The sequence below is a fragment of the Panulirus ornatus genome, chromosome 32 (assembly GCF_036320965.1).
Source record: "Panulirus ornatus isolate Po-2019 chromosome 32, ASM3632096v1, whole genome shotgun sequence".
NCBI classification, from domain to species: domain Eukaryota; kingdom Metazoa; phylum Arthropoda; class Malacostraca; order Decapoda; family Palinuridae; genus Panulirus; species Panulirus ornatus.
In genome coordinates, this window is record NC_092255.1 from 27,288,433 (window position 1) to 27,314,504 (window position 26,072).

Below are 26,072 nucleotides of genomic sequence, written 5' to 3' on the forward strand. Positions count from 1 at the left end.
TTTCTGTATGTAGGTCAATTAAACCCAGTAACCTGAAGTGAGATTAACTCGTCAAAATCAGTCATTTTTCATGTTTCTTGTACACCCAAGACTGATACAAACTGAAGGAAAAAAAGATAGTTGTTTGTGTTCTGTTGTCTCTGAGTCGACTCTGGCCAGGCCGTTTGCTGTAGGAATCCTTTCAAAATGAACAAGTCATATATAGCAGTAAATAGTCCTCAAATAGATTTTCATTTGTAAAATGTCTAAGGAAGGCTGCTTTCGTGAGAGTCGGACGATTGCTGAAAGTAAAAGCTGTCTTTGTAAGTTTTATAAAGTTTGGGCGGTATAGTTCACCTTTTCAGTGTATAATTCTACCCTAAGACCGATATAACTAGAAAATGAGAAGTGATACTGACAGTGGATAAACTACGAAAACCCAAATAATCCGGTTTTGAACTTCCCGCTGGAGTCGAAGACTATTTCACCATCTCAACCAAGGATTCGGACGAAGTCAACATTGTGGAGTGTGACTGCACAAGGTTGACGTCAGCGTGTTTGTCAAGAAGAATAAGCAGCGAGAACTATTTCGGAATAATTTTATGTGTTAGTGATGATAATACACGTAATAATGATAATGCTGAACACAGTGGAATAAATGTAGGCGAGCCTTGAGGCGATAACGCATTATTTATAACCAGAGCATCAAGAACAGGCGCCTTGCCTTGGATAAATCAAAATCTAAGGAGTCTATTATCAAAGTAACACCAAATTATTACCATCGCAGCCATCCAAGGGGAATATGTACAAACGGACACATGTGTTATAAATGCTTCATTTTAACGAAAGTGGAACCTATACAATATTTACAGAAGCCAAGAAAATTTGTAGTAAACTGTTCATGAGGAAGTTGACTTTTGTTATTGTTTGATAAGCCGTTTTATATTGTATTGTGTCATTAGAGTCAATTATAGATCACCTTTTTATGAGGATTATTGTATAATTTGAATTTTAGATTAATATTTTTACAGCTTGGGATTATGAATTCAGAGGGAAATCCAAACTTTGAGAGCTTGGGTAAACATAAACGGTTCAATGAAGATGCCCAAGAATTTAAAGGACCAGGTTCCTATAAGAGAAAGAATGACGAAAAGGAGACTTATTATGGAAGAAAAAGACAAAATCAGAAGTGGAAGCAGCATGACAAACCAAATTATAGAGTTTGGAATTCCAGTATACAAAACTCATTCAAAAATAAAAATGCAAATAAGTGGCAAAACAGAAATTATTCTCCCAGAGTCAACTTTGTGGAAGTTTCAAAACCAGGCAAACCACGTAAATACACTATAAGCATTGCTGTGCCTGCTTCAATTTTGGAAGAAACATGCATTAAGGATGAACTTCGAACATACACAGTAGGACAGGTGGCAAGAGCTGCTAACATATATTCTGTTGATGAGATTGTTGTATATGATGATAATTGTCAGAAGAGAAGTTCTGCCAATAACTCCAGTGGGAGCAAAGACCTCATTGGTATGTTGAATTTTAAATGCAGTTCCTTAACTGTTTATGATTTTTTGACATTATATTTTTTGAAATTGTTTAGATTTTTGATGTGTGTTTTTTATTAAATTTCATGCAATTTTTTATATGTGTGTATGTACATGCATGCTTGATAATTTTATTTTTTGTTATAAGATATATAGTGGTACAATAGAAAGTGGATGGAGGATAGGTAGACTGCAGTGATGGATAAGTATATAGTACTGTAATGGGAGAATTTATTAGTACTAAAGGTATTTCATGTGATTTTGATTCATGTCCAGACCTATCAGATGAATATGAACAGGTGTGAATGAGTAGTAGAGAGGAAACATTTGTACGTCGTTTTGTACCATGCTTGCAGATGCTTGTTGCTGGTAATCAGTCATTTTCACTTGCATTTGGTCATTTTTTTTATGACTGCCGTTTCCTGTTAATGCCAGAAACAGGTAAAGAAAGGCTGCATTCGCTTACATCCATTCTGTAGCTATCATGTGTAATGTATTGAAACCACAGTTCCCTATCCATAGTCATATTCCACAGACCTTTCTATGCTTTACCCTGGATGCTTAACATGCCATGGTTCAATCAACCACTGTATGTCACATTGTACCAGTTCACTCTATCCCTTGCACAGTTTTCACTTTCCTGCATGTTCAGACCCTGATCGGTCAAAACCTTTTTCACTCTATCTTTCCATCTCCAATTTGGTCTCCTTGTATTCCTTTTTCCTTCCTCTTATATCTATATGTCTATCTATCTATGGCCTTGATGCCTGTTGCCCTTGTGAACTCCCTCAAGGGGCTGGCCATGGCAAAAAAGTCACCATAAATCATGAACTTTAGTGCTGCTTCTTAGCCTATAGTGTCTTGTCCTTAGTAGGCCACTAGCAGAGGGCAACTCTAGCACAGTATTTTCAAAGGCTTCTAGCTAATGTTCCCATGAATTACTATTAGCTAATGTGCTTTTTTCTTCCAACCTACTACTACTACTACATAATGCTCTTAGCTAAACTACTGCTACCTAGTGCTCCTGTTCAGTGTTCCAGCCTACTATTCCTGTGTCTTGCTCCTACCATATTCCCAAAAGACAGGGCTAGCTCATAACACTCACCACAGAAAAATGTAGTTGGGAAGATTGGGTTTTGTGAATTAAGTGTTTGTCGATTGTTATGTGTGACAAGGAGAGATTGTATGTTTATGGAAAGAATGCCAGCAATCCACTTTTAACACATATATCCTCTTCCTCATCCTTTCCTCACTCCTCTATATATGTCCACACCATTTTAGCACACCCTCCTCAGCTCTCATCCTCACTTTGTTACCACACCTCTCTCGTACCCTTTCTTACTTACTTGTTCAAACCACATCACATCACTTATTGTCCTCAATCATATCACTTCCAACACATCCACCCTCCTCAGCACAACCGTATCTATAACCCATGCCTCACACCCATATGATATTGTTGGGACTACTATACCTTCAATATGCCTATTTTTACCCTCTCTGATAATGATCTTTCTTTCTACACATTCTTCATTGGTCCTAGAACCTTCGCCCCATCACCTACCATGTGACTCACTTCCATGGTTTCATTCATTGCCATGTCCACTCCCAGGTATCTGAAACACTTCTCTCCCTCCTGTCTTTCTCCATTCAAACTCTTACCCAAGCTAACCAGTCCTTCTACCCTGCTAGATTTGATAACTTGCCTTTATTCGCATTTCCTCCAAACCTCCTCTTTTCACACACTCTTCCCAACTGTCACCAGCCTTTGTAGTTTGTCACATATCTGCCACAAGTGTTGTATCTTCAACAGAAAACAATTGACTCACTTCCCAATCCCTCTCATTCCCATGGATTGCATACTTACCCCTCTTTCCAAGACTCTTGCATTTACCTCCCTCACCACCTAATCCATAAATAGATTAAACAACCATGGTGACATCACACCCCTGCCGCAGACCAGCCTTCACTTGAAACCATTCACTCTCCTCTCTTCGTAATTGTACACATACCTTACACCCTTGACAAAAACTTCTCATATATTTTTAAGACTTTCCACAAGGCATCTCAATCCACTCTTATCATGTGCTTTCTCCATATCCATAAATTTCACATAAAGACCCATCTGTTTCTCAAAGCACTTCTCACAATCTTTTAAGCAAACACTTGATCCTTACATTCTCTACCACATCAGAAACCACACTGGTCCTCCTCAATCTGATGCTCTACATGCAGAAACCTCTCTATGACTACCCTCTCATACACTTTTCTTGGTATGGTACATTCAACAAACTTATACCACTGTAGTTTAAATACACCTTTATCCCCCTTGCCTTGCATTCATTCATGTTCTGAGAACTGACAACAGTAGTGAAGGTGCAAGTTTGTCAGTGCTGCCTGTTGTATCACTGTTTAGAGAAATGATTACAGAACAGTTAATTTCAAGTGCAGGATTCATTGTCATCCATGGGAAAAGGAGGAAATGTCCATGGTAGATGACATCATTGTTACTTGGACATGAGTTTAGAAAATGACATTTTGAAAACTTCTGTAACTTGCCATTGCTAGACTTTGAAAAGTTAATCCAAATTCTACCAAATTAGTGTCAAACACTTATGTAAGATATTCTCAGGCATTGTTTTCCTTCTTACAATCGTGTAAGACATATCTTGACGGTTCCAGAATACTGCATTCTTATGGTGGCTTTCACTTGGTTTTGATAATTTCACTTGTCCATTCCATTGTGCACACAGCAGGAGCACAGACACACAACTAACTGATAGCTAGACCTTGACCATATTGCGTTCACCCCTTGATGTATTAATAACCACTGGAACATAACTCATTTGTGATTCTTGGCCCAAGTTTCAGTCTTTTCTTCTTGCTTCACATTTGCAGGTTTCTGGCATTCAGGTCACAAATTCATGCTTGTCTCACTCATAGCACTTGACTTTATTCCAAACCCTAAATTTTCCTGTCATGAGTGCCATTTGCATGCCCTGCCAATGGCAAAATCTTATTGTAGGGTATTCTTAGGGTATGGTACCCAGTACATAGACTTTTCTTTTTCAAATACCATAAAAAGCTCTTCTTGATAAGAGATTCTTGAATTATTTTTTTGTTGTTTATTGATTTTTTAAAGAATAAATTGATAAGATTCTCCATTTTTCTCTCTCAGATTTTAATTATTTCATTTGAATTACATTACCCTTAAAGGTTGAGTAGATGTCAGGAACCATATACTTGAATAAGTGTTAAAAAGTCATTTTCTGTTGAATATTGTAAAGTCAAAGATTGTTTGTTAAACTTGTAATCGGAGCTAAATATGGATACAAATTCATTGAACTGTAGTATGAAGAATTAATTCAAGTAGTGCAACTATGGGTTGTGGAAGCCATTAGAAAGGTATATGGTAACACCACTACTCTTTCACAGAAATTGGTTCCATGATAATTGTAAATGGATCAAAATATAAATAATCAATTTAACCACTGAATTTGTAGCATTAAAAACCTGCACTAAATACACTTGTTTCAGTGGGCAAAATATTTTATTTACTTTAATTGTAATAGATATTATGCTCTTTAGCACAAAAATGATATAAAAAAATGTAGGTACGTAATATTATGCTCTTTAGCACAAAAATGATAAAAAAAAGATGTAGGTAAGTAATGTTAGATTTAAAGTGGACTTACCTGGCTCACTTACACAACAGCTTTTGTGTGTGTGTGTGTGTAAAAAGAGGTATAACTTGAAGGTACTTTTCTTAATTACTTCTTTGTGTTGAAGAAGCCATTTATGCTGTACATTGGCTCATGCAGAATGTACTGGAGTTGCTACACATATGGCACATATTTCAGTCTTCTTAACATATCTGCCAGTGATATCTGTTATGTTTACCATACCAAGGAAACATCAGTATATCAGTTTAGAGTGATATCATCTAATATAGGCCTCCAAAAGCCAGATGGCATTGGCATGGTGATATTCTTGTGGGCAACCTTAGGGTGGCCATTTCTTTCATGACTGACCTGGGATAAAAAAAATTCTTGTGGGAACTTACCATTTTAAATAAATAGGGATGAGATTACAGGTCTTATTTACTTTTATAAGTTAAGTTTTTACATATGTGAATTGGTAATATCATTATGTATTGCTACAGGATTAGAACAACCAGTTTAAATTTACCAGATCAGAAGGATCAGTCATAATTCACCATTGTAACAACCAGCTTCTGTGTGACAGATCAAAATGATCATTACACATAACATATTGCTCGTAGGTCGTAGTTGTTAGGAAGGTATATTACTGACACTACTTGCCTGGGTTTTGGGAGGGTTAGTGATGGCTGTATAGTGAGCCAGCGCTTCAGTGGTTATCAAGTTATGCTCCTTTGACTCAGGTAGCTGTCATTTCTTTTTGCATCACCCACACGAGGAATGTTGGCATTTTGTCCACAAACATACAATCACCCCTATTACACAAAACATTTGACATTTAGCTCACACAGCTCATTCCTTGTAACTAGATTTTCCTGTGGTAAGTGCTATGCACTAGCACTGCCTCTTGGCAAAATGTAAGGAGTAGATGTGAATAGTAGATAGGAATATTAGATAGGAGCATTAAGTAGGAGTTAGGGCATTAACTGGTAATTGCATTAGTTAGAAGTAGTAGGTTGGAACATTAAGCAGGAACATCAGGTAGACACATGAGGTAGTAGTTGATAGAAACATTAGGTAGGTGCCTCTGAAAACACTGGGCTAGAGTTGCCCTCTGCCTGTGGCCTGTTAAGAGTTAGGCACTAAAAGCTAAGAAGCGACAATGGAGTTTTACCAGTTATGGAGACTCCTATGCCATGGCCACCCCCTTGAGGGAGTTCCCAAAAGGAACAGGTGTCAGAGATACAGATTGATAGATAGATAGGCATATTACTAAGGATTGTAATGATTCTTTAGGTGACTTCCTAAGGGGCTTGTAATTTTTTTTAGAGTATTTTGTGTTGTATTGTTTTTCAGAAATGATGCAGATGCTGCTGGAGTATCAAGAGTGCCCACAGTATCTCAGAAAACACTTGTTTCAGTTCCATCCTTATTTGAGAATGGTTGGGCTACTCAATGCTCTCAACTCTCCACATCATCTTCGCTCCAACCAGTGGTGTGAATACAGGTAGGGGATATAGAATTAGGATAAAGAACGGGTAAGATGTGGAAGAAGGAAACTGGTATTGTTAGATAAGGTTCATAGTGGTAAGCTGAGGGAACAGCTGTAGAAACACTGTAGTTTATTAAACAAGATGCCATACAGTCATCTGCTTTTTTGACAATTAAACTTTAGCAAAGGGATGTTTTGATTTTTTTTTTATGTAAGCATAGGTAAGTTACCTTTTTTGTGGTGTTTTGCACTTTCATACACACTAACTGAATGCCTGATTTTTTTTTTTTTTTTCAATTTGTCTGTACAGCATATGTTCCTGGGGTGGTGTTAGACTACCTACTGTGGTTACACCACAAGTGAAAAGTCACCTTCATCAAGGCTGTGTCATTGTCAGTTGACAAGTATGACTAGGAATTTCTCAGTCTTGAGGAATCCATTATTTCCCTGCTTTTGATTGTAGTACATCCCTGAAGTTGCAGGACCTCCATAAATGGGTACAAGGGTTAATGTAATCATACAACCCCAGGACCCCTTTTTTTTACAAGGCTCCTGCAGCTTCAAGGTTGTGTTACATTCATAGCAGGGAGAGGATAAACTCCTTTTGAATGAGTTGTTCAAAAAGATTGTTCTCCTTTCCATTCATTAATGAAGATACAACCTCACCAAAGGTGCTATTAAACAGCTATGTAATCATATGAAGGTGGAATTCAGTAATTCCTCCTTTAGGGTTACATACATACATACATAATTGCTATTTCTCGTATATGCAAGGTAGCACCAGGAAACAGATGAAGAATGGCCCATCTACTCATATACATAAACGCCCATATACGCACATGTATAGACACATATCAACATATATATACATATACATACACACACACAGAGACATATACATATACACAGATGTACATATTCGTACTTGCTTGCCATCATCCATTTATATTGCTACCGCACCCCACAGGAAACAGCATCACTACCCCCTGCTTCAGCGAGGCATCATCAGGAAAACAGACCAAAAAGGCCACATTTGTTCACACAGTCTCTAGCTGTCATGTTATGCATCGGAACCACAGCTCCCTATACACATCTAGGCCCCAAAGGCCTTTTTACGGTTCAGTCGATTGACAGCATGTCGACCCCGGTATACCACATAGTTCCGATTCACTCTATTCCTTGCATGCCTCTCACCCTCCTGTATGTTCAGGCCCCAATCGCTCAAAATCTTTTTCACTCCATCCTTCCACCTACAATTTGGTCTCCTGCTTCTCCTTGTTCCCTCCACCTCTGACACATGTATCCTCTTTGTCAATCTTTCCTCTCATTCTTTCCATATGTCCAAACCATTTCAATACACCCTCTTCTGCTCTCTCAGCCACTCTCTTTTTAGTTCCACACATCTCTCTTACCCATTCATTACTTACTTGATCAAACCACCTCACACCACATATTGTCCTCAGACATTTCATTTCCAACACATTCACCATCCTCAGTACAACCCTAACAATAGTCCATGCCTTGCAACCATATAACATTGTTGGAACTACTATTCCTTCAAACATACCCATTATTGCTCTCCAAGATAACACTCTCTCCTTCCACACATTCTTCATTGCTCCCAGAACCTTCACCCCCTCCTCCACCCTGTGACATTTTTCCATGGTTCCATTTGCTGCTAAGTCCACGCACAGATATCTAAAACACTTCACTTCCTCCAGTTTTTCTCCATTCAAACTTACATCCCAATTTCATTGGCCCTCAACCCTACTGAACCTAATTACCTTGCTCTTATTCACATTTACTCTCAACTTTCCCCTTTCACACAAAACTCAGTCACCAACTTCTGCAATTTCTCACACGAATCAGCCACTAGAGCTGTATCATTGATGAACAACAACTGACTCACTTCCCAGGCCCTCTAATCCCTGGCAAGCTGCATACTCAGCCCTCTCTCCAAAACTTGCATTTACCTCCCTAACTATCCCATCCATAAACAGATTATATAAATTAAACAACCATGGGGACATCATACACCCCTGCCACAGACCGACATTCAGTGGGAATCAGTCGTTCTCCTTTCTTCCTATTTGCACACATGCCTTACATCCTTGGTAAAAACTTTTCACCGCTTCTAGCAACTTCACATGCATTAAATCCTTGGTTAAAACTTTTCACTGCTTCTAGCAACTTACCTCCCACATCATGTACTCTTAGAACCTTCCATAAAGCATCTCTATCAACCCTATCATATGCCCTCTCCAGATCCATCAATGGTCATGCAATTAAGTGTTTATACAGTTCCATTGTCAATACTGACTTAAATGAGTTTTTGTCAATATTGACTTAAATGATTTTAAGAGAGAAAGACTTGCAGAAAGAGCTTTCATGATAATCATTTGGTACAGGGAAGGTGTGGTTTTGGAGAAGGGCAGCAAGACTTTGTCATATGTGGATGTTGGCCTTGGTATGGATGTCTCCATTGAACAGAAGTTGGAACCTGGTTTAAGAGTTACTCTCAAGTTACCGCCTGAAGCACAAGAAATGCAGAAACCATATGGCACTGTTGTGTCACCTGATGAGCCAAGGGTTAAAGCAGGCTACTACTGGGGTTATACTGTCAGAGTGGCAAACTCCCTCGCTCAGGTATTATGTATGAATTTTTTAATTGATGATTTTGATGGTTCTGTTGTAAGATAACTTTGAAACTATGTACATGTAATTACAGGGGGAATATGGAAAATCCATATTCCTTGGGATAAGTGATATTTAGGTTTTGGATTTTGAAAGATAAGAAGTTGAGTCTCAGATTTTTGTTTGATTGTATTGTAACCGTGACTTAATGTCTGATATATCTAATGTTGTTGAATGTGTTTGATGATAGACTGGCAGATATAGGGTGTTTTGGTCGAGGTGGTGTGCAAAGTGCGAGGGTTAGGGAAAATGATTTGGTAAACAGAGAAGAGGTAGTAAAAGCTTTGTGGAAGATGAAAGCCGGCAAGGCAGCAGGTTTGGATGGTATTGCAGTGGAATTTATTAAAAGAGGGGGTGACTGTATTGTTGACTGGTTGGTAAGGTTATTTAATGTATGTATGACTCATGGTGAGGTGCCTGAGGATTGGCGGAATGCGTGCATAGTGCCATTGTACAAAGGCAAAGGGGATAAGAGTGAGTGCTCAAATTACAGAGGTATAAGTTTGTTGAGTATTCCTGGCAAATTATATGGGAAGGTATTGATTGAGAGGGTGAAGGCATGTACAGAGCATCAGATTGGGGAAGAGCAGTGTGGTTTCAGAAGTGGTAGAGGATGTGTGGATCAGGTGTTTGCTTTGAAGAATGTATGTGAGAAATACTTAGAAAAGCAAATGGATTTGTATGTAGCATTTATGGATCTGGAGAAGGCATATGATAGAGTTGATAGAGATGCTCTGTGGAAGGTATTAAGAATATATGGTGTGGGAGGCAAGTTGTTAGAAGCAGTGAAAAGTTTTTATCGAGGATGTAAGGCATGTGTACGTGTAGGAAGAGAGGAAAGTGATTGGTTCTCAGTGAATGTAGGTTTGCGGCAGGGGTGTGTGATGTCTCCATGGTTGTTTAATTTGTTTATGGATGGGGTTGTTAGGGAGGTGAATGCAAGAGTTTTGGAAAGAGGGGCAAGTATGAAGTCTGTTGGGGATGAGAGAGCTTGGGAAGTGAGTCAGTTGTTGTTCGTTGATGATACAGCGCTGGTGGCTGATTCATGTGAGAAACTGCAGAAGCTGGTGACTGAGTTTGGTAAAGTGTGTGAAAGAAGAAAGTTAAGAGTAAATGTGAATAAGAGCAAGGTTATTAGGTACAGTAGGGTTGAGGGTCAAGTCAATTGGGAGGTGAGTTTGAATGGAGAAAAACTGGAGGAAGTGAAGTGTTTTAGATATCTGGGAGTGGATCTGGCAGCGGATGGAAACATGGAAGCGGAAGTGGATCATAGGGTGGGGGAGGGGGCGAAAATTCTGGGAGCCTTGAAGAATGTGTGGAAGTCGAGAACATTATCTCGGAAAGCAAAAATGGGTATGTTTGAAGGAATAGTGGTTCCAACAATGTTGTATGGTTGCGAGGCGTGGACTATGGATAGAGTTGTGCGCAGGAGGATGGATGTGCTGGAAATGAGATGTTTGAGGACAATGTGTGGTGTGAGGTGGTTTGATCGAGTAAGTAACGTAAGGGTAAGAGAGATGTGTGGAAATAAAAAGAGCGTGGTTGAGAGAGCAGAAGAGGGTGTTTTGAAATGGTTTGGTCACATGGAGAGAATGAGTGAGGAAAGATTGACCAAGAGGATATATGTGTCGGAGGTGGAGGGAACGAGGAGAAGAGGGAGACCAAATTGGAGGTGGAAAGATGGAGTGAAAAAGATTTTGTGTGATTGGGGCCTGAACATGCAGGAGGATGAAAGGAGGGTAAGGAATAGAGTGAATTGGAGCGATGTGGTATACCGGGGTTGACGTGCTGTCAGTGGATTGAATCAAGGCATGTGAAGCGTCTGGGGTAAACCATGGAAAGCTGTGTAGGTATGTATATTTGCGTGTGTGGACGTATGTATATACATGTGTATGGGGGTGGGTTGGGCCATTTCTTTCGTCTGTTTCCTTGCGCTACCTCGCAAACGCGGGAGACAGCGACAAAAAAAAAAAATCTAATTGAGGTTCTAAATGTTATTTGATATTTCTTTTTATCTTTCATGCTTGTTTTTTATTTAATGTTTGAACAGATGACTGAACCTTAGAGGAATAAACCTCGGTTGGGTCCTTCCTCTTTCCCATCTTTTGGAAAGTAATGCAGGAGTAGTGGATTTCCAATTTCCCACACCCACCCATTTTATTAACCTATAACAGTCAGGAGATATATGAACAGCAGTCTTTCTCCCTTTTTCCCTGGGATGTTATATGCTTGTAATACATGTAAATATATAAGATAAGTAATATTTAACACAGGAAACCTTGCTTATTTAGAATCCTGAAAGTATTATGCATGGACATTACCAGTACCTAGACTCACTTGTTGAAGAACTGGCTTACATTAATCTAAATTTTGTAAAATTTCCATTTTTTGCCTTATGGGCATTGCAATGTGTATCCCCTTGACAAAATTGCATTGACTGATATCATTTGCATGCTTTGTGGATTTCATTATAATGGCAGAATTTATGAAAATATCACTGGGATAACTGAGAAAAACATGGAGCTTTGCTGCTATGCATTCCTATTGCCATGCTTTGTGCCCAAATCTTTCTTCATTGATACTGTAGTACAGTGACAGGGTATGGCTGAAAGTCCCAATAGTGGTGTTAGATTGATAGATCCGGAAAAAAGTTACTACATAAGTTAGTGATTTGTTATTTTTCTTGTCCTTAAAAGGTTGTGACTGACAGCAGATTTCCAGATGGATATGACCTCTTGATTGGAACATCAGACAAGGGAGATGATATTCATAAGACTGAATTCCACACATTTACACATGCTCTAATTGTGTTTGGAGGTATGATTGCATTCTGTATGGATCTTATAGTAATATTAATTTGCAAATTAAAAATATGTTGATTAAGGAATCTTTTTGATCCAGTAGTTGAACATCACAGACTGTGCTTCCCAGAAGCTGGGTGTGTTGTATAGGTGCCTTAATTATTTTTGTTTTGACTAGCTGTTTAGCATCAGGGTTTAATTTATCCAAGTATGGAATACTGCTCACATATCTGGGGATTTTCACCATCTATTAACTATAGTGGAATTAAGAGCCTTTTGTTTCATTTATTTTCGTGGCCACCCCTTGATAGGAGCTCCCGAAGGGAATGAGCATCAGAGATATAGATGGACAGATAGCATCACTTCTCTTCAGCCTTTCCATTTCATATGCTGTGATGTTACTGCTCTCTCTCTAGTGTATAAACATTATGTTAGCCACTGTTCTCATGAACTTACTGTTTGCATGTGTTCCCACCCCTCAAGGTTTGCACCTGTGGCACTTGTGTGGCTGCTGCTTCCCACAACTTTTGCATGGAGACTGACTATTTGTGGGTTGCTGTTATACCTCCTTCTTTCCTTGAACAGTGAAGTTGTGGACTTCTCTTTCTTCTTTGGCTGTCCCTCTTCATATATCCTTTCTTCCTTGAAGAGTCTGATCTAGAAGCACTCACAGAGTCCTAATAACAGGTACAACATTGAGAAAGTGGCAAGGTGAAATCGGCTGATATCTGATGGAAGAATCAGGAAAGAATGCTGGTGTTAAAGAAATACACTATTGAAAGAGTAGCTTTCAGTAGATGCACTGAAATGCCTGAGGCCTTGCAAGGAGTAGAAAAGAGGAGTGAAGCTGGGGCTTATATGAAGACTTGTGTGCTGAATTTTAAGTTCTTTCATTGTGACCACATACTGCGTATCGCTCATTTAAGTCTCTGGAAAATTTCCAGTAATCTTATTTTGTATAATGCTTTGGGGGAATGCATGCATAGTGCCATTGTACAAAGGCAAAGGGGATAAAGTTGAGTGTTCAAATTACAGAGGTATAAGTTTATTGAGTATTCCAGGGAAATTATATGGGAGGGTATTGATTAAGAGGGTGAAGGCATGTACAGATCATCAGATTGGGGAAGAGCAGTGTGGTTTCAGAAGTGGAAGAGGATGTGTGGATCAGGTGTTTGCTTTGAAGAAATTATGTGAGAAATACTTAAAAAAGTAAATGGATTTGTATGTAGCATTCATGGATCTGGAGAAGGCATATTGATAGAGTTGAAAGAGATGCTCTGTGGAAGGTATTAAGAATATATGGTGTGGGAGGCAAGTTGTTAGAAGCAGTGAAAAGTTTTTATCGAGGATGTAAGGCATGTGTGCGTGTAGGAAGAGAGGAAAGTGATTGGTTCTCAGTGAATGTAGGTTTGTGGCAGGGGTGTGTGATGTCTCCATGGTTGTTTAATTTGTTTATGGATGGGGTTGTTAGGGATGTTAATGGAAGAGTTTTGGAAAGAGGGGCAAGTATGCAGTCTGTTATGGATGAGAGAGCTTGGGAAGTGAGTCAGTTGTTGTTCGCTGATGATACAGCGCTGGTGACTGAGTTTGGTAAAATGTGTGAAAGAAGAAAGCTGAGGGTAAATATGAATAAGAGCAAGGTTATTAGGAACAGTAGGGTTGAAGGACAAGTCAATTGGGAGGTAAATCTGAATGGAGAAAAACTGGAGAAAGTGAAGTGTTTTAGATATCTGGGAGTGGATTTGGCAGCGGATGGAACCATGGAAGCGGAAGTGAATCATAGGGTGGGGGAGGGGGTGAAAGTTCTGGGAGCGTTGAAGAATGTGTGGAAGTCGAGAACATTATCTTGGAAAGCAAAAATGGGTATTTTTGAAGGAATACTGGTTCCAACAATGTTATATGGTTGCGAGGCATGGGCTATGGATAGAGTTGTGCGGAGGAGTGTGGATGTGCTGGAAATGAGATGTTTGAGGACAATATGTGGTGTGAGATGGTTTGATCGAGTAAGTAATAACAGGGTAAGAGAGATGTGTGGTAATAAAAAGAGTGTGGTTGAGAGAGCAGAAGAGGGTGTTTTGAAATGGTTTGGTCACATGGAGAGAATGAGTGAGGAAAGATTGACCAAGAGGATATATGTGTCAGAGGTGGAGGGAACAAGGAGAAGTGGGAGACCAAATTGGAGGTGGAAAGATGGAGTGAAAAAGATTTTGAGTGATCGGGGCCTGAACATGCAGGAGGGTGAAAGGCGTGCAAGGATTAGAGTGAACTGGAACGATGTTGTATACCGGGGTCGACGTGCTGTCATTGGATTGAACCAGGGCACGTGAAGCGTCTGGGGTAAACCATGGAAAGTTCTGTGGGGCCTGGATGTGGAAAGGGAGCTGTGGTTTCGGTGCATTATTACATGGCTAGAGACTGAATGTGAATGAATGTGGCCTTTGTTGTCCTCTCCTAGCACTACCTCGTGCACATGAGGGGGGAGGGGGTTGTTATTTCATGTGTGGCGAGGTGGCGATGGGAATGAATAAAGGCAGACAGTATGAATTATGTACATGTGTATATATGTATATGTCTGTGTGTGTATATATATGTATACGTTGAGATGTATAGGTATGTATATTTGCATGTGTGGACGTGTATGTATATGCATGTGTATGTGGGTGGGTTGGGCCATTTCTTTCGTCTGTTTCCTTCGCTACCTCGTTAATGCGGGAGACAGCGACAAAGCAAAATGAATAAATAAATGAATAAATACATAAACATACACATACACAGACTTATACATATATACACATGTACATATTCATACGAGTAGTTTGCTTGCTTTCATCCATTTCCTGTGGTAGCGCTAGGAAAACAGACAAAAAGGTCACATTCCTTTACATTCAGTCTCTAGCTTTCATGTGTAATGCACCAAAACCACAGCTCCCTATCCATATCCAGACCCCATAGGCCTGTCCATGGTTTACCCCAGACATTTCACATGCCCTGGTTCAGTCCATTTACAGCATGTCGACCCCGGTATACCACATCATTCCTGTTCACTCTATTCCTTGCACACCTCTCACCCTCCTGTATGTTCAGGCCTCAATCGCTCAAAATCTTTTTCACTCCATCCTTCCACCTACAATTTGGATTCCCGCTTCTCCTTGTTCCCTCCACCTCTGACATGTATCCTCTTTGTCAATCTTTCCTCACTCATTCTCTCCATATGTCCATACCTTTTCAACACACCCTCTTCTGCTCTCTCAACCATACACTTTTTATTCCCACACATCTCTCTTACCCTTTCATTCTTACAAACTACCTCACACCAGAAAAATATTGTCCTCAAACGTATCATTTCCAACACATCTACCCTCCTCCGTACAACCCTATCTATAACCCATGACCTTGCAACTGTATAACATTGTTGGAACTACTATTCCTTCAAACATACCCATTTTTGCTTTCCAAGATAACTTTGCTTCCACACATTCTTCATCGCTCCCAGAACCTTCAACCCTCACCTACCCTGTGTCTCACTTCAGCTTCCATGGTTCCATTCTCTGTTAAGTCCACTCCCAGATATCTAAAACATTTCATTTCCTCCAATTTCTCTCCTTTCAAACTTACATCCCAATTAACTTGTCTCTCATCCCTACTGAACCTAATAACCTTGCTGTTATTCACTCCCACTCTCAATTTTCTCCTTTCATACACTTTTCCAAATTCAGTCACCATCTTCTGCAGTTTCTCACTCGAATCAGCCACTAGAGCTGTATCATCAGCGAACAACAACTGACTCACTTCCCAGGCCCTCTCATCCCCAACAGTCTGCAAACTTGCTACTCACTCCAAAACTCTTGCATTTACTTCCCTAACCACCCCATCCATAAGGAAATTAAACAACCATGGGGACATCACACATCTCTGCTGCAGACCATCATTCACTATAAAAACTTTTCACAGCTTCTAGCTGCTTACCTCTCACACCATATACTCTTAAGACCTTCCACAAAGCATCTCTATCTATTATATCATATGCCTTATCCAGATCCATAAATGCTACCAAACAAATGTTTTTCTTACCATATCCCTTCTCCAGATCCATAAATGCTACATACAAATCCATTGGTTATTCTAAGTATTTCTCACACATTCTTCAGAGCAAACACCTGATCCAGACATCCTTTACCACATCTGAAACCACACTGCTCTTCCCCAATCAGATGCTCTGCTCATGCCTTCACCCTCTCAGTCAATACCCTCCCATATAATTTCCAAGGAATATTCAACAAACTTATGCCTCTGTAGTTTGAAGACTCACCTTTATCCACCTTGCCTTTGTACAGTGGCATTATGCACACATTCCGCCAATCCTCAGGCATCTCCCCATAATCCATACATACATTGAATATCTTTACCAACCAATCAGCAACACACTCACTCCCTTCTTAATATATTATACTGCAATAACATTTCTTAACCAAACCATTCTCCCCGACCAAAACACCCTATATCTGGAACTCTATTATCAAACACATTCAACAAACCTTCAAAATGCTCACTCCATCTTCTCACTTCATCTCTAGTGACCTGTTATTGCTTCCACACTTGCCCCCTTTCACTGATGTTCCCATTTGTTCTCTCATCTTATGCACATATTTACCTCCTTCCAAAATATCTTTTTATTCTCCCTAAAGTTTAATGATGTTGTCTCACCCCAACTCTCATTTGCCCTCTTTTTCAACCTTACACCTTTCTCTTGACCTCTTGCCACTTTCGTTTCTACATCTCCCAGTCATTTGCACTCCTTCCTTGCAAATATCGTCCAAACGCTTCTCTTTTGTCTTTTACTAACAACTTTACTTCTTCATCCCACCACTCACTACCCTTTCTAATCTGCCCACCTTTCTCATGCCACATGCCTCTTTTGTGAAAGCCATCACTGCTACCCTTAATGCATCCCATTCCTCACCCACTCCCCTCAAATCATTTGCTCTTACCTTTTGCCATTCTACACTCAATCTCTCTTGGTACTTTCTCACGCAAGTTTCCTTCCAAGCTCACTCTCACCACTTCCTTATCCCCAACATTCTCGTTTCTTTTTTGAAAATCTCTACCGATCTTCACCTTCGCCTCCAGAAGATAGTGATCAGACATCCCTTTAGCAGCCCCTCTCAGCACATTAACTTTCAAAAGTCTCTTTTACATGCCTATCAATTGACCTTTCTTGATTAATTCTTACTTTGTATATTATTTTGTGATAGAAATAATATAGAAAGTAGAAATTAATCAAGAAAGGTTATATGAGGAGGGGGAGACAAAAGGAGAAAGAGAATTCCACAGCTTAGCTGTTTGAGGAAGGAGAAGGCATCATAGTCAGTGCTTCAGTGGACAGTCTCTACACAGAAACAGCAGGAACCAGCATGCCGGGGGTCCCAATATTGTGGAAGGGGACTCATGCAGACAGCTCACAAGAACGGAGGCCCAAATATATTGTAATCAACATTCTCCCCTATCCGTGAGGATAAAGGAGAAACAATACATCCCATTTATTCCCTGTGTGTCGTAGAAGGCGACTAAAGGGGGTAGGAGCAGGGTACTGGAAACTCTCCCCTTTTTGTATTTCATTTTCTAAAAGAGGAAACAGAAGGAGTCAAGTAGGGAGTGCTCATCCTCCTCAAAGGCTCAGACTGGGGTGTCTGAATGTGTGTCGATGTACTAACCAAGATGAGAAGAAAGGAGAGATAGGTAGTATGCTTGAGGAAAGAAACCTAGATGCTTTGGCTCAAGAGTGAAACGAAGCTTAAGGGTAAAGGGGAAGAGTGCTTTGGAAAAGTCTTAGGAGTAAAGTTAGGGGTTGGTGAGAGGACAAGAGCTAAGGAAGGAGTAGCACTACTCCTGCAGCAGGAGTTGTGGGAGTGTGTGATAGAGTGTAAGAAAGTAAATTCTAGAATGATGTGGGTAAAACTGAAAGTGGATGGAGAGATATGGGTGATAATTGGTGCTTATGCACCTGGTCATGAGAAGAAAGATCATTAGAGGCAAGTGTTTTGGGAGCAGTTGAGTGAGTGAGTCACCAGCTTTGGTACATAAGACCAGGTATTAGTGATGGGTGATTTAAATACGAAGGTGAGTAATGTGGCAGTTGAGGGTATAGTTGGTGTGCATGGGGTATTCAGTGTTGTGAGTGGAAATGATGAAGAGTTTGTGGATTTGTGTGCTGAAAAAAAGACATGATTGGGAAGACCTGGTTTAAAAAGAGAGATATGTATACGTATGTGAGTAGGAGAGATTGTCAAAGGGCATTATTAGATTACATGTTAATTGATAGGCATGTAAAAGAGAGACTTTTGGATGTTAATGTACTGACAGGGGCAGTTGGTAGGATGTCTGATCACTGTCTTGTGGAGGCGAAGGTGAAGATTTGTAGAGGTTTTCGAAAAGGAAGAGGAAATGTTGGGGAGAAGAGAGATGTGAGGGTAAGTGAGGATAGAGAGGATACTTGTGTGAGGAAGTAGCAAGAGAGACTGAGTATAGAATGGCAACATGTGAGAGCAAATGACGTGAGGGGAGTGGGTGAGGAATGGGATGTATTTAGGGAAGCAGTGATGGCATGTGCAAAAGATGCCTGTGGCATGAGAAAGGTGGGTGTTGGGCAGATTAGAAAGGGTAGTGAGTGGTGGGATGAAGAAGCAAAGTTGTTAGTGAAATAGAAGAGACTGGGAGATGTATAAAAGAAAGCGGAAGGCGGTCACGAGGAAGGTGCAAGGGTAGAAAAAGAGGGTAAATGAGAGTTGGGATGAGAGGGTATACTTAAACTTTAGAGAGAATAAAAAGATGTTATGGGAGGAGGTGAATAATGTGCGTAAGACAAGAGAACAAATGGGAACATCGATGAGGGGGCAAGGGGGGGGGGTGATAACAGGTGGTGATGAAGTGAGAAGGAGATGGAGTGAGTATTTTGAAGGTTTGTTGAATGTGTTCAGTGACAGAGTGGTAGATGTTGGATGTCCGGCAAAATGGGTTTGGTTAAAAGAGAAGAGGTGATGAAAACTTTGCAGAAAACGGAATCTGGCAAGGCGGCGGGTTTAGATGGTATTACAGTGGAATTTATTAAGAAAGGGGGTGACTGTGTTGTTGATTGGTTGGTAAGGATATTCAGTGTATGTATTGATCATGGCGAAATGCCAGAGGATTGGCAGAATGCATGCGTAATGCCATTGTACAAACGCAAAGGGTATAAAGGTGCGTATTCAAAGTACAGAGGCATAAGTTTGTTGAGTATTCCTGGGAAATTGTATGGGAGGGTATTGATTTTGAGGGTGAAGGCATGTACAGAGCATCAGATTGGGGAGGAGCAGTGTGGTTTCAGAAGTGATAGAGGATGTGTGGATCAGGTTTTTCCTTTGAAGAATGTGTGAGAAATATTTAGAAAAACAGATGGATTTGTATGTAGCATGTATGGATCTGGAGAAGGCATATGATAGGGTTCATAGAGATGCTTTGTGGAAGGTCTTAGGAATTAATGGTGTGGGAGGAAAGCTGCTAGAAGCAGTGAAAAGTTTTTATTAAGGATGTACGGCATGTATATGAAGTAGGAAGAGAGGAGAGTGATTGGTTCCCAGTGAAGGTTGGTCTGCAGCAGGGGTGTGTGATGTCCATGTGGTTGTTTTAATATGTTTATGGGTGGGGTGGTTAGGGAGGTAAATGCAAGAGTTTTGGAGAGAGGGGATAGTATGCAGTCTGTTGGGAATGAAGGGGCCTGGGAAGTGAGCCAGTTATTGTTCATCAATGATACAGCACTGGTGGCAGATTCGAGTGAGAAACTGCAGGAGTTGGTGACCGAGTTTGGAAAAGTGTGTGAAAGGAGAAAGTTGAGAGTAAATGTAAATAAGAGCAAGGTTACTAGGTTCAGCAGGGTTGAGGGGCAAGTTAGTTGGTATACATAAAAGTTTGAATGGAGAAAAATTGTAGGAAGTGAAGTGTTTCAGATATTTTGGAGTGGACTTAGCAGCGAATGGAACCATGGGAGCAGAAGTGAGTCACAGGTTGGGAGAGAGGGCAAAGGTTCTGGGAGCAATGAATATGTGGAAAGAGAGAATGTTATCTCTGAGAGCAAAAATGGGTCTGTTTGAAGGAATAGTAGTGCCAACGATATTATATGGTTGTGAGGCATGGGCTATAGATAGGGTTGTACAGAGGAGGGTGGATATATTGCAAATGAAATGTTTAAGGACAGTTTATGGTGTGAGGTGGTTTGATCAAGTAAATAATGAAAGAGTAAGAGATGTATGGAAATAAAAAGTGTTTTTGAGAGAGCAGAAGAGGGTGTGTTGAAATGGTTTGGGCATATGTAGAGAATGAGTAAGGAAAGGTTGACAAAGAGGATATATGTGTCAGAGGTGGAGGGAACAAGGAGAAGCAGGAGACCAAATTTGAGGTGGAAATGATCAGGGCCTGAACATACAGGAGGGTAGCTTGCAAGGAATAGTGAATTGGAACAATGTGGTATACCAGGGTCAACGTGCTGTCAGTGGACTGAACCAGGGCATGTGAAATGTCTGGGGTAAACCATGGTCAGGTTGTGGGATAGGGATGTGGATTGGGAGCTGTGGGTTCGTTGCATTACACATGACAGCTAGAGACTGAGTGTGAACAAATGTGGCATTTTAAGTCCATCTTCCTGGCGCTACCTTGCAGGAGTAGGGGGTAACGATGTTGTTTCCTGTGGGGCATGGTGGTCCCAGGAATGGATGTAAGCAAGCATGTATATGTACATGTGCATACATGTATGTGTATGGATATGTATGTATATATGTACATGTTTTCTTTCTTTCAAACTATTCGCCATTTCCCGCGTTAGCAAGGTAGCGTTAAGAACAGAGAACTGGGCCTTTGAGGGAATATCCTCACGTGGCCCCCTTCTCTGTTCCCTCTTTTGGAAAATTAAAAAAAAATAATGAGGGGAGGATTTCCAGCCCCCCGCTCCCTCCCCTATCCCCAGGGATATGTACATGTATGGGCATTTATGTATATACATGTGCATATGAGTGTTGTATGGGCCATTCTTTGTCTGTTTCCTGGTGCTACCTCGCTGATGCAGGAAATGGCAATCAAGTATGATAAATATATAAATAAAATATTTTTCCCATGATTTTACACTGTCATTGATCATTCTGTTATGAGAAATATAAAGGGACATTTTTCAGACTAGAAGGTAAATCATCATTTTGTGATTATTTCTTTTTAGGTATTTATAAAAAGCAAGTTATTTGTGATATTCTATGATTGAATGTTTTGAATTTACAGCTTGTCTTGTTATATATTCCAGGAGTAGAGGGATTAGAGGCAATAATAAAAGCAGATGAAGAGCTTGAAGCAGCAGAGCCACTTCAATTATTTGATTTCTACATCAATACATGTCCACTTCAGCAGACTCGTACTATACGCACAGAAGAAGCTGTGCTTATCAGCCTTTGTTCCTTGCAGGATAAACTTGTCCCAAAAGGAATCCAGTAGCTAGGTATAGTAACTGGAAGTTGATGCTGTTTTGAATTTTTTTGAGTTGTTTTATATTAAGATGTGTTTGTATGTTCCATGTGTATAGATTGTTTACAAGTCAGCCTGAATGATTTGTAGTTCTATGCATTATCTTCCATGTAGTCTTAAGGAAAGTTTTTGTACTTTTTCTCAAATAGCCAGCTAGAAGCACATGGAAGAACTTTTTTAGTCTAATAAATTCTAGGTCATTCTTATTTCTTGTTTTCTGTCTAATGTTCTTTATCTAGAGACTTTCAATTTTATCAGTTATGTCTATCACGTTAAGGAAGCTGAGCAGTACATCAGAATTTAGAGAACTTGGGGTAGAACTTTTTAAGAAACTGGAAATTCGATATTATTAGAAGATTCACCCTCAAATTTTTATGTACAGCACAGACAGTATGTCTTGAACATGTTGCAGTGTATAAATGTTACATATATATACTTTCAGACTGAAGGTGTAGCAAAACATGAAAAAGAATATTGGTATTTCATGAGGTACTTTGACTCAGACTGTCTGTACTGAGAACTTCACAGTCAGCGATCTGGGCAGTTCATCTCACTAGATGCTCTTGCTTAGACTCTTGAGAAGTTTATAAAAATTCAGCCATGTAATCTAAATAGCCAGATGGTGGTTTGAGTTGACTGAAGTTTTGTAGTTCTTAGATCTTTTCAGGTGTTGGACATACAGGAGGTTGTGAGGTATGCATTGGAAAAGTGGATCCATTGGAAATGAAATGTCCGAGGATATGTGGCTTGAGTTGGGTTGATCTGGAAAGGAATGATGACAAGAGGAAGGTATGTTAGTAAGCAGAGCATGATTGAGAGCTGAGCTGGGTGTGTTGACATGCTTTGGCCATTTGAAAAGAATGAGTGAAGCTAGATTGACCAAGATGCGTGTCAGAAGTGGTATGAGTAAGGGGAAGGGTAGACCAAGAAGGAGAAGGACAGATGGAGTGAAATATATTGCTATAAGGTATCGAGGCCTGAACATTTAGGAGGGTGAGAGGTGTATGTGAGATGGGACACACTGGAGCAATGATTTATAAGAGGGTGATATATTGCCCATGGACTGAACCAGGACACAAAAACCAGTTAGGGAAATCCACTGAATGGTCTGTGGGGCTTGACTATAGAAGGTAGGTTCTGGTTTCAGGGCATTATACATGACGGCTAGAAAGTGTATGAGCAAATGGGAATTTTTCTTCTGTTCTTGGCAATACCTCATTAAAGCAAGAAATGGTGAACAGTTATGAAAAAGTATACATAATATGTGGTACCACACTCCAGCTACATGTAGTTACATTGCAGGTGAAAAGTTGTCACCATCAGAGGATGTGTGGTCTTGTTGAGGATCTTGCTTGAGAGGAATCCACCATTTCCCTTCTCTTGACTGGAATGCAGCCTTGAAGCTGCAGGGGTTCCACAAAAGGGGTTCTAGGGCTGTAAATTTAATTAGAGTTAAACATACGTATGTATATTGTCAGTATTAATGGCAGTAGGTACCACCAAAGCATGCAATATTACCTCCCACAACATATTAACTAAAAGGATATTTGACACCACTCCTCAGTAATAACAAAGAAAATATTAGCCAAAGTTGGCTGCCAAGCCATATTCAATTACCAATGCTTCTTCTCTAAAATCATCAAGCTCTACGTTAGAGTTCCCCAGAGGAGTAGTTCTCTCCCTAACCCTTTTCAGTCTTTTCCTACATGACTTCCCTTCATCTGTGAATCACACAGCGAAAGTTCTCTCAAATGGTGATGAACTCGTGATCACATTACAGCAATTTGACTCTGCCCAAGTAGCAATATACATACAGCACATGATGCAAGTAGAGCACATGGCTCACTCTTTTAGAGTGGAAGAGCAATGGAGGGAGAGAAATGGGGGAAGAGTGCATGGAATGGTGTATGTGAGGGAGACATGGAAGGACAGTGATAAGTGGAAACTTTTGCCATGTCCACCCCTTGATGGGAGTTCCTGGAGGGAACAGGCATCAGAGATATAGTTAGATAGAGAGGCTCACTCAAAGCAGAATGTTTGCATTGCAACAGAAATCAACCCTTACCTTCTTTACTCTTAAAGGACATGAATCCAACTTGCTCCTTTCCATCATCCCAAATTGTTAACCAATCCCACCTGACGAAGTCCATCTATTCTGGGTATCATTTGATACATGACATTCACTTCCCAGACCATAACATCTGCACACAGGCCATCGACAAACTAAACTACATCAGAACACTTACTGTTACTAAATTTGGAAAGAAAAGGAATTCCTTAGTATGCTCTACACAAAGTTCATCTACTTCACCCTAAACTATGCCTCACCTACCTCGTTATCCTCCGTCAAAAGCATGTGTCAGAGGTGGAGGGAACAAGGAGAAGCGGGAGACCAGATTGGAGGTGGATGGATGGAGTGAAAAAGATTTTAAGTGGTTGGGGCCTGAACATACAGGAGAGTGAGAGGCATGCAAGGAATAGAGTGAATTGGAATGATGTGGTATACTGGGGTCGACATGCTGTCAGTGGACTGAAGGAGGTCTGCGGGGCCAGGATGTGGAAAGGGAGCTGTGGTTTTAGTACATTACACACAACAACTAGGGACTGAGTGTGAACAAATGTGGCTTTTTTTTTCTTTTTTTCCTGGCATTACCTCACTGAAGTAAGGGGTAGTGATACTGTTTTTTGTGGGGCAGGGTGTTGCCAGGAATGGATGAGGGCAAGCAAATATGAATATGCACATGGGTATTTATGTATATATATGTGTATGTGAAGTTGAAATCACACTTCAGTAGGAGTTCATACAATTTTATTTAATGTAATTTTTCTATACATGTGGCATGATGTTTCATGGAGACATTCCACTTCATCAGGTGCCAGAACTTAACAAATTTATTTGAATCTCAACATCACACTTAATTTCTGACGTCCAACACCAATCTTTATAGACCAAGCACAGTCTGCTTTGTTTGGCCATAACCCTTGTGAGAGAGAGTGGTTAAGGGGGTTCACGTAGCATGAAAACATGAAAAAAGTTGTTCAAGACACCCAGCTGGCCAGGTCAATCCCTACCATGTGACCCCTCCTTAATCACTCTCCCTTATAATGGTTGTGGCCAGACAAAGCAGACAGTGCTTGTTCTATAAAGATTGGTGTTGGATGGCGGGAATCAAGTGTGATGTTGGGATTCAGATAACTTTTTTAAGTATAATGGCACCTGATGAAGCGGATTGTCTCCATGAAATATGTCATGCCACATGTATAGAAAAATTACATGTTAAATACAGTTGTATGAACTACTGAAGTGTGATTTCACCTTCATACTATCATCATGGACAAGTGTGATCAACATATCTACATGAGTGGATGGGCCATTCTTCATCTATATCCTGGCACTACCTTGCTGATGTGGGAAATGGCGATCAAGTGAAATTAATGATATGAATATTATATATTTTTTTATCATTATACTTGATCACCGTTTCCTGCATCAGTGAGGTGGCACCAGGAAAGAGACAAAGAATGGACCATCCACTCATTTACACACACACATATATATATATATACATAAATGCCTATACATGTACATACATACACATACATATACACATATACATACACAGACTCACATTTATTTATATATATCATACTTAACCACTGTTTCCTGAGTCAGCGAGGTAGCACAAGGAAACAGCAAAGAATGGCCCAACCACTTATATACACACACTCACACACATATATATATTTTTTTTTTTTTTTTTTTTTGGCTTTGTCGCTGTCTCCCGCGTTTGCGAGGTAGCGCAAGGAAACAGACGAAGAAATGGCCCAACCCAACCCCATACACATGTATATACATACGTCCACACAAGCAAAATATACATACCTACATAGCTTTCCATGGTTTACCCCAGACGCTTCACATGCCCTGATTCAATGCACTGACAGCCCGTCAACCCCGGTATACCACATCACTCCAATTCACTCTATTCCTTGCCCTCCTTTCACCCTCCTGCATGTTCAGGCCCCAATCACACAAAATCTTTTTCACTTCATCTTTCCACCTCCAATTTGGTCTCCCACTTCTCCTCGTTCCCTCCACCTCCGACACATATATCCTCTTGGTCAAACTTTCCTCACTCATTCTCTCCATGTGCCCAAACCATTTCAAAACACCCTCTTCTGCTCTCTCAACCACGCTCTTTTTATTTCCACACATCTCTCTTACCCTTACGTTACTTACTCGATCAAACCACCTCACACCACACATTGTCCTCAAACATCTCATTTCCAGCACATCCATCCTCCTGCGCACAACTCTATCCATAGCCCACGCCTCGCAACCATACAACATTGTTGGAAC

At 40.3% G+C, this 26,072-nt stretch overlaps 1 protein-coding gene across 2 annotated transcripts; it reads left to right on the forward strand.

Annotated features, from left to right (window-relative positions):
- The first annotated feature begins 433 nt into the window (after positions 1-433).
- LOC139759241 (putative methyltransferase C9orf114) lies at positions 434-21,918 on the forward strand. 2 transcript variants are annotated; one of them, XM_071681355.1, is made up of 6 exons: positions 434-585; positions 1,011-1,512; positions 6,545-6,695; positions 9,089-9,326; positions 12,071-12,191; positions 21,495-21,918. In XM_071681355.1, the coding sequence occupies exons 2-6, from the start codon at positions 1,020-1,022 to the stop codon at positions 21,680-21,682; spliced, it is 1,191 nt and encodes a 396-aa protein (XP_071537456.1). In that variant the 5' UTR covers positions 434-585; positions 1,011-1,019; the 3' UTR covers positions 21,683-21,918. The 2 variants fall into 2 exon arrangements, with proteins under 2 accessions (XP_071537456.1, XP_071537455.1); XM_071681354.1 differs by having other exon boundaries at positions 488-585; positions 995-1,512.
- The last annotated feature ends 4,154 nt before the right edge of the window (positions 21,919-26,072 follow it).

Bases quoted from the DNA above. Each gene is read 5' to 3' on its own strand.
- LOC139759241 (XM_071681355.1), top strand. From the start codon at position 1,020: ATGAATTCAGAGGGAAATCCAAACTTTGAGAGCTTGGGTAAACATAAA. The intron at 1,513-6,544 runs GTATGTTGAATT...ATTGTTTTTCAG, and splicing joins TGGGAGCAAAGACCTCATTG to AAATGATGCAGATGCTGCTG. The intron at 6,696-9,088 runs GTAGGGGATATA...CATTTGGTACAG, and splicing joins AACCAGTGGTGTGAATACAG to GGAAGGTGTGGTTTTGGAGA.